Consider the following 10,375-nt stretch of genomic DNA (forward strand, 5'->3'; position numbering starts at 1 on the left):
CCAGAAACTTGTGTTTGTGACCAAAGTAATAAGTAAAACGGTGACCACAATGTCTCATGGTACATAGTATGTACTTAAGTTCAAGGTCAAAGGTCATATGGGGGATGGTGTTTCCGCGTTTTTCATTTTGATACGTGACTCAGTGACCTCCATATGAAGTTTGTTGACCTTTATGACTTTGAGATGTAGGCTAGAAATCTACATAAACTGGCAGATGCTAAAGGTCACTTAAAATTTGCAATATTTGATATATATATATCAAACCATTACATGTCCTTGTACTGAAACATCAAATATGACATCCATACACGAAACATATATATATTTATATATGTCTTATATGTATACTGTACCACGAAGACACAACTTCATTCACGCCAGAAGCATAATACGTGACCTATATTTGAAGAAAATACATAAAAAGTAGAGTGATCCAACTTCCACTTGGTATAGCTAGCTGGTATGTGTATTAGGAGAAGAAGGAAAAATGGCTACCAAGGAATACTAATAGAGCTCCATAGATGGGACAAGGTATCAACACACGGGATTCTGTAGTCATTTAATTTATTTATGTGTACATGTTTCGGATGGCTAGGCTATCTGTCATCAGAACAATTTTACATCGTAAAAAGTTCAGCTTAAGTACAAATTACGGTTCAGGGCCCTAATTGTTATATCATGTGATGTACCATTGTATGGAATTTACTCTAGTCATTAATAATACAATTGTTTTTCACATAATAATAGTCATTAATAAAACAAAAGTTTTTCGCATAACGAAGTTAATTCATGTAGAAATGAAAGCATGTTAAGAACATGATAAGACCTATATTATTAAATGTTACTTAATCACATGTATAAATATAATTGTTAGGTTTGTTGCCACTACAACAATCAGAGTCATTTTTAACAGAGTTTTCCTTGAAGTAGCTGATGGCTTCCTCACTGAACAGCAAATCAAAGGTGTGTCACATGCCACCCAAAACATGGGTGAAATGTCGTGCCCAAGGACACAAAAATCACAGTGCAGCTTCCTGAGAAGTACACACTACCACAGTTTGTCAGATCACACAACACAACTTGGATCACACCTGAGATACGTAGTTCAACACTCTTTAGCTTAATTTTTATAATCTTTGCCATTGAAGTTCCCTAATGCACATCCGTACACATTTCCTTCATCTTTTACCCTCTGTTCTGGTGTAAACTACAAAACATTAATGATTCTGCACTGGTTCACTCAACCGGGACCATATTCATTTTGATCTTTGATTTAATATACCTGTAACACAATTTACTCTTATCACACCTTGCACAATCTGTAGCCATCTGTCAATAATCAGACCATGTGACCATGATTGCCTACATCCAGCATCAGTCTTCTTTTGATCCAACCTCCAAAAATATCTACTCCTTGGCCTTATCTTCATCTCCTATCATGCTTGCATTGATATATTTTTGCTTAGTATTTTTGGTCACAGTTTAGCATTTGCCATCTAATTATTAAAGCGGCTATTACCTTTGATTTCAACATCGGGAAATGGAGAATTCGGCTTATGAATGATAAAATATATCCATAATAAAGCGATACACGCACCAATAACATCAAATTTGTTGTTTTTGTACCTATTTTTGGCATCGGAACATTGTTTATCTTGACTATTGTTTATAAACATGTTCACGCTTGGTTGATTACAAAGAAAGCTGAGTGGGTCACATGGCTTGTAACACTATTGGGGAAAAAAATGTTTTATATTGTTTTTAGTGGTGTTTTTTATTATCATAGTTGCTTCAAAGTGGAATTTGCGAAGCTGCTGCTTGACTGGTTAACTTAACCATCTGTCAATGATTATAATCCAATATCTGGTGTTTGATGCATGAATATGTTATGAACAACACTACTAAAAGTGTTATCTGATAAATGTTGAATGAAAACAGTAACGTTATTCGTTTGAATTTTCTATCGACAACGTGTGTTTGTTGTTGACTGCAAGGTGGGGCCCAATTGGGGGTATTCCTTCTAAGTGTCAAAATAAATAAACAAAAATAACGACCGTGGTGATAAAAACATAGTCTTCATTATAAACAGTGCAATATCTCTATTAATATGTACAGAAAAGTATCAATTCATCTGCATTTCTGTACAATGAGTTTTTTTCTTTTCTGATTATAATTACCCCCTTTGGGGCCCCACTAGTTTAGCACCTGCGATTGACATAGATAATTCTCGCATGACAAAGCCAAACCAAAACGAATTATCAAGACTGACCGTTAAAAATTATATATTATAACACTATATAATCATTTACTGCAAACAAGAATTAGTAGAAAGGCTCAAAAGCAAGCGTCATACATAAGACGTGTGCATTTATTGACCACGTAATTCATTTTTTCTTTGAGGTGGAATTAAATGACTTCATCACATGACAAGCCATGTGACCCACTCGGCTTTCTTCGTAATTAAGCGAGCATGAACATATTTATAAACAATAGTCAAGATAAACAATGTTCCGACACTGAAAATATGTACAAAAACAACAAATTTGACATTATAGGCAAGTGTATCGCTTTATTATGAATATATTTTATTATTCATAAGCGGAATTCTCCATTTCCTGATGTTGAAATCTAATGATTAACTTCTCAGAACTGAGAGTGTAAAATTACAAATACAGTAATAGCTGTTGCTTTTAATTATTCAAGTTTTCAAAGTTTAGCGAAAATGGTGATGACGAAAAAAAGATACGTTTTTCACATAAGTCATGAAAAATACTTTAATTTTGGGTGTTTCTTTTTTTAATTGCTTTCTAAGAAGGTATCCAATTATAGGCCTACATACCAAATTTTATGGAAATCTTACAATATTTAAATTTTGACCAATCAGGGGCCAGGAATTAGCAGCCACTGTATGTCTTTAACAAAAAGAAGATCACAGTTAGATTCATATTTTCAAAGTATCTTTTTCACAAATATTTTTACATCCTTAAAAAAACAAGATAAGAACCACCCAACATAAATTGACGTTCCAGTGCAATTACAGAATAAATTCTTACACAGAGTGACACCAGCACTTTATTTCAACATTTTATAATATCATATGGTATTACATTATCACAATATTTTTTGTTTTTATTATTTTTATTTTTCAGGTTTTTTTTCATTGGTAAAAATCAAAACAGACATTACAAAAACCAACATTGGTACATTACAATGACATGTTCTTTAATCATTATACAACAAACTCCATCAATAATTATTATCATTCTTAACGGCCCATCAACACATCCAAGGTCATCAGGCCCATCACACATCCAAGGTTATCAGGCCCATCAACACATCAAAGGTCATCAGGGCCATCAACCGGTGAAAGACACAGTGATCCCAAAACCCAAACAGAGACACATAGTAACACTTTCCTTTCATTCTCCATCCACACATCCTCACACACTCCTTCCCTGTCACATATACATATATATCATCACTTTCATATATTGTCATACAAATATCAATACTGGTTGCCCGCTCCCTCCTAATACATAAAAAAAAACTCAGAAAGGTAGGCGGTAATGAAATACCCAACTAATTCCTGAATTTCTCTGTTGATGTGAAATCGTTAAAAGGACATTGGAGGATGAAAATATATTTATTTCAAATCTCTTTTTGATTCAGTTATCTACCAAATTCTTAGCACATTCTCTCCTACATTGGTTGAGATGATTTTCTCCCTTGCTGCTAGCTATGTATTTGGAACTGTGTACGTTTCTTATAAATTTAGACACATTTTAATCTATGTATAACTTTATTATGAAAATTATCACATTACCTACTTTTCTGTTTACATAATGATTTCAACAAAAAGAAAGGATTTTTTTTTATTAAAATCAAAATGGAATAAATGAATAATGAAAGAAGGTTGCTTAATTTTGGAGCAAATTTTTAAGTTTATTGCAATTCCATAAAATATGTTCAATTGTTCTAATTTCTGTAATAATTACAATGAAGTTATTACTGTATAGACTATATGTAAGACCTACTTTGAATAAATAAGAATTTGTTGTCAGGATTAATCCCAGATTGCATCCACTGCAATTATGTGTTCTTTGTTTCAGAAATGGGAAGCTTGAATATATTTGCCAACCATTTCCATCAAATTCAAAATATTCATCCAATTTTTTCATACCATTTTCAATAACTTCATTTTTCATGAATATTTTATAGAAATCTTTCATACCCTTTCATTTAAAAAAAAAAAATATATTTGTAAATTTCTTCACATGAATGACGTATTTATCTTTAGATGGGTTTAGCCTTGTTGGTCCTTTATAACTGTTATAATACCTGATATTAATAAAAAAAATTATTTTTTTACTGTATATCTGTGTGAATTTTAAAGTCTTATAAAAATCTATGAGAACTCCTTATTATATCATTAATGACTATCACTCCCTTTTATACCAATCTTTGTAAAACACAAAAAACTTTATCTATCTTGATTCTTTCATTAAACCAAATAGTCATATTAGAAACTGATTTTTTGGTCTGAATATTCTTCTTCTTTCCATTTCATAACACAGGGAAATATACTCTGAACCACTGTTTGCAGGGATGTCTCTGTCACTATATGAATCCAAAACTGCTTGCAAGAGACTCCTGTTGTAAATAACCTCCTAATCCAAGCTTTAATGACGTTATGAATGATCTAATATGAAGCATTTTGAGCTCATTCTAATTCATGAATTACAGAATTATTGCCCTTTTGTGTAAAAAGCATAACTTTGACCACAGTTGAGCAAAATTCATGCAACTATGTGTATTCTTTAGTCATACTAAGGTAATGTGCAGTGTACCACACTCAGGGTCCTAAACCCCTCAATTAGAGAGTTATAGCCCTTTGTTAAAATTTTGTGTCCAGAGCATAACTTTGCTTCTTTTTACGAGAGGTTATTGAAAATTGGTGCATACATCGATCATACTATGATGATCTGCAATGTACAAAAAATCAGGGCTTGCAACTCTTTAACTGCAGAGTTATTGCCCTTTGTTAAAATTATGTCAAGAGGACAACTTTAAATTGCTTGCATTTAAACTAGGATTATGAAACTTGGTGTGTAAATTGATCATACTAAGACGATGTGCAGTGTACCAGATTCAGGGCCCAAAACCCCCTAAATTACATAGTTGTTGCCCTTTGTAAAAATTCTTGTCCTTAGCATACCTTTGCTTTCATTTATGCTAAAACCTGGTGTATACATTGAGCATACTAAGACAATGTGTAGTGCACCAATGTTTGGACCTGCCAACCTTAAATTACAGAATTATTGCCCTTTGCTAATATTTTGTGTTTGCAGCATAACTTGGTCTGCATTTGACTAGGATAATGAAACCTGATGTATACATTGATCATACTAAGAGGATGTGCAGCATATAAAATTAAGACCTGCAACACTTTGATTTCAGAGTTATTGTCATTTGTTAACATTTTGTGTCATAACCATTACTCTTACTTGCATTAAAACAAGGATAATGAAACTGGTCATTATAAGAGGATGTGCAGTGTATTAACTCAGAACAATCAGAATACAATCATATATCATTCTGAAACCTTTGACCCTATACATGTACTTAAATGTATAATTGAGATATCTCTATGCTATTTGACCCCATTCTTAACACTCTGTTACCTTATCTTGAATAAACTTATAACCTTTCTGTATGATTTTATTCCCTCTTCATTCTTACTCCTTTTCACCCCATGTTTATCATCACTCCCTGACTCATCTTCTAACACTAAAGGTCATTCTGAGTTCCTTTAACCTTCCAAAAACAGCCTATATGACTTGACACATACGATTTGCTATCTCTGTCTCTGCTGATAACTGTAAGTTTGTCTAAACTTTGTAAATACAGTTAGATTTGTTGTAAAACTTGCAACTCCAATAATATTGCAGCCCTTTGTCATGATGAGTTTAATTTTTCTTCGATAAGCTGAGTCCAGCAAAGTATGATTACAAAATACTGACATGGCTTTCTTCCTTGTCGTCCTTTGTCATGACGAGTTTTTCTTCTGTAACGTTAGTCCCGCAAAATCTGATAATAAAATATTCACATGGTTTACTTCCTCTCTTGTGGACACTTGTTGAAGTTTGTCACACAGACGATCTAATCACAAACCTGCCAAAAAATTTTTTTAATTTGTCAATTCATACATATTTGTAACGTATTTTCATGTGTAATGAACGTAGCAACTGCTTTCGTCTTTGAGAACCAACATATCTTATGTATGTAAACAGATGTTAAGTAATTATGTCATCTGGTTGCTTTCGTCTTTGAGAACCAACATATCTTATGTATGTAAACAGATGTTAAGTAATTAAGTTCAAATAGGTTTTCATCATATCACAAACCTGCCAAAAAAATGTTTTAATTTGTCAATTCATACATATTTGCAACGTATTTTCATGTGTAATGAATGTAGCAACTGCTTTCGTCTTTGAGAACCAACATATCTTATGTATGTAAACAGATGTTAAGTAATTATGTCATCTGGTATAAATCACTAAATAATGACACACTGGCAGTCTGTGGCCTGTTGAATTTATGCTATCCATTCCTGATATTTGAACTTTTTACTCTGAAAACTGTAATAAATAAATTGGTTAACAAGATCTTAAAAACTGAAACTTGGATCTGTTTCATCTAACATGTTTTTATCCGACAGTAGCATACCTTTCAACAGGTTTCTCTTTCAAAAAGAAAAGTTTCTGCATTTGGTTTTCAAGAAACCTGAATACCAAATTTATGCCATGGGCATATTTTTGACAGTCAGAGTAGGATCTTAAATGATATTATGTAACTCATTCTCTGTTTGAATTTACTAGTTCAATATCTGTATATGCCAAGCATCTTATGGCAAAAAAAGAGAAAACTGGACATTTTGTCATTAGTGATAAAAAAAATATGTATATATATATATACAGTGTATGTGTGACTGAAGGAGTCTTTAAGGGATGATATTATTTTGTCTAAGTATATTATCTTCAGTTTGCAGCAGGCTTTGGTTTCATTACCTGTAGTGCTTCATCTTTGACCTGTTGAGATGAATAAACTTTAGATTCCGAGAGAAACTTTAAGCGTGATTTTCCAACTGTAAGAGGCGTTCGTCCATACTTGTCTACAGATTGCAAGTCAGTGCCAGCCTTAAGCAGCAGAGTAACAATTGGCACTTTCCCTGTACATGCTGCAAGGTGAAGTGGAGTATTGCCAACAGCATCTTTCTGGTTTGGATTAGCTCCCTTTTCTAATAACGCTTTCACAATATTTTCATTGCCCTGAGATGCTGCAAAGTGTAATGGTGTCCTTTTCTTTTCATCATAACAACAAGTATCAATACCACTCTCTAATAAACTTAAAACTACACTTGAATCATTCTGATTTGCTGCCATCCTTAAACGCCGTTCATCTGCTATGTTGCTTTTACTGTAGGGCTTTCTATGAATACGTTCCGAGCAATTAGTTTTAAATTTGCCTTTATGCAATGATTGGTCATATTCTGGTGTGTAATTTGAAGCAAATGGAACAAGGCAGAGATAGTCAACACCAGAACTTTCAGATTTTGGACTCCAGGATGTCACATCAAACTTGGGAAAGCCAGTGTCATCATCCTGCATCTGAAAAAAAATAATGCATATCAAGTGAGCCAGGCTATCCTAATGTACTACAAAGATATATAAACAAGTTTTTATTTCAAGTTCACAAGCCTTCAGTCAAATATAAACTTCAATAGAATAGGCAAGAAATTGGCAGGATCACGTTTGTTGAATTCATAATTAATGTATATATATATTTTGACTGAATTTTCACCTTTAAAAATCATCTTATAATTTTTATTTAAGGTGAGTCAATATTACTCGGCCAACTCAGTAGGGTTCAAACATTTGATGTGATATAAATCTGTTATATATTTTGGTGATAAAATTGTAAAACACAGGATTTGCTTTTCACTTCCATCGCCAATAGGGTTCCATGTCCGAAATGGACACCAAAAGTAGAATTGGACCAGCTGCCCAACCACGACCCCATTTTTCTCTGGGTACTCATCATAGATTCTTTCCACATTAAGAAACCTAAACAGCCAACAAGAGTGATAAGAGCACTACAGGTGCCTGAGTGGAGGTCTTCAAAATCTAGAATATGGAAATAAAATCAGTGACTAGACTGAGTGACCTCCCTTTCTATTTATGTTGCCTTTATCTTTGCAATTGGATGGTTTGAAAACTGTAAGCAGTATTCAAATGGAGAAATGGTCTTTTTCAACCAGCTTTTTAATAATTCCATGAAAAAATCCTTGGACTGGATGAACAAGATTAGAGTTACCACAAATTTTGCTGTGGTGTATAGTGTCTCTCCCTTTTTGTCTTGGTTACGACAAGTTACAATGCAGCCACTTGATCTCTTCTTGAAATTTTCAAGAGCTGGTTGGATGACATAAGAGTTACCTCCCTTATATGAACGAATCGCAAATACTTGATTATGGCAAGTTATGGCTTCATTCATTGATACTATTCGTTTTAAGAATATTTAATTTTCAGACTAAGTATAGTTTGCAGAATATATGTTAGTTTGGAATTAAACATTCTGTCTAAGACAAGACAAAAGAGCAATTTTGGATATAGAAATTACAATAGAAGAACAGAGATCTCAACACAGTATGTATATGAAATAACTCTGTAAAACCAATTAATTGACATTTCTTGTTTTAAGCTACACAGCAAGATTCCTCATTTTTTATTCATTTTGTTTCCAGGTCCCAGGACTTGATCCATCTGAGCAAAATTCTTTCGAAAGTAAAAGGCATGGGGCATCCAAAAATGAAAGGCATGTAGGCATGGTTGCTCTGCACTTTACCCATAGCTAACTTAAGGTTAATAAAAAATACTATGACATTATTTTCACTTTCCTGAGTTTGTTTTACTTACCGTTAGTTAATACTTAACATTAAGATGCTTTCACACAAAAAAAAATTGACATAAATTATAATTTCTTATTCTTCCAAGTTTTCATCAGTGATGTTATGTTGAAAATAAACAGACACATTAAGTATCTGCTTGAAAAAAATTGCAAATGATTTGATGTTATTCTGATACTCCTGGGTTTACGATCACTTTTGATCACTGCACCCCTGAAACATACCATGGCAAAATTGAAGGCACAAGCAAAGTGATTTGATTCGATCCAGGAGAAAAAAAAACAATCACAAGCTGATATGATGCTTTTGAAGATTACAATGGCACAACATCCAACTTCAAAACCACTGCAATATACTGTTATGCGACCTTGCCATCAAAGGATCAAACTTCTTGTTTTCTCCACAAATTGTCGCACATGGAATCTCAGATAAATTCAAGGAGTGCAGAAAGCAAAAGTGACTGTAACCCCTGGAGTCAATGTATTAAAAAAATGGCAAGTGCAACTACTACTATGAATACAACAATGATGTTGCATATATTGTACAAATATATATCTGGCTACAAATTGTAGCAATCACTGACTTTTTAATTTTTATGCAAATTTTCTTTTTAGTCATGTTGGAGAGGACATACCTATAGCAAATAGAAATATCAGCAAATCAAAATGACAGAAATATCAGTCCTGACCTGTCGTTGTATTTTCGAAGGATAGAGTAGAAAACAATGGCAGGCAACCAGTCCAATAATGCCAACCAATATAATGACAGCATGTACACAAGCACACAAAATCTCACAATACTTGCATAATACCTTGCAGAAGCGTGGAATTTTTTCTTCATTATTTAAGCACTAAATAATAAACCAAAATTTACTGGTGATTTATATTTTGATACTCTCAACAAAGAAAGTCACTGTGGTATGTATATGTGCTGTCATTGTGTCATTTTTGGATAAATCAGTGTTGAAAATCACCAGTCAAATATACTATGTACAACCAGCGCAGCCTTCGATTATTAATCATCATTACTGTCCGCCATCAAGGAAGATATTTACATAAGGAGAATACATTCTGAGTCCAATGTGAGCTGGAAAACAGGCGTCTGTTCAACATTACTTACAGAATATTCCCCTTCTGAGCTGCTCATGTTTCCGAGTGAACTAGTACTGTCGCTATCATTAGCATCGTCCATGACAACCAGAATATCTTATATATTTTAGCACATATAATATTAAATAAGTTTCATGCAGCAATTGTCTTGTCTGTAATACAATGTTTCGCAAGGTTGACAAACCACATAGGCCTATACGATGGCTGAGCCACACCACACTCAGCAGCCGCTTACAACCCCATAAATAATAACAAGTTATGCTATCTTTACAGACATTATTTGAAGCAATTCAACGATTAC

General features: G+C 33.3%; 1 protein-coding gene across 1 annotated transcript; it reads right to left on the reverse strand.

The window, feature by feature from the left end:
- Window positions 1–3,917: 3,917 nt before the first annotated feature.
- Window positions 3,918–10,228, reverse strand: LOC132554529 (ankyrin repeat domain-containing protein 54-like). Its single transcript, XM_060218851.1, is given in 4 exon segments — window positions 3,918–6,159; window positions 6,335–6,404; window positions 7,068–7,667; window positions 10,085–10,228. Coding segments are annotated over 4 exon segments (855 nt in total). The 5' UTR covers window positions 10,157–10,228; the 3' UTR covers window positions 3,918–6,046.
- Window positions 10,229–10,375: the final 147 nt, after the last annotated feature.

Source organism: Ylistrum balloti, unplaced genomic scaffold, assembly GCF_031769215.1.
Source record: "Ylistrum balloti isolate Yb309-2 unplaced genomic scaffold, AGI_CSIRO_Ybal_v1 Utg370416, whole genome shotgun sequence".
In the NCBI taxonomy this organism is placed as follows: Eukaryota; Metazoa; Mollusca; class Bivalvia; order Pectinida; family Pectinidae; genus Ylistrum; species Ylistrum balloti.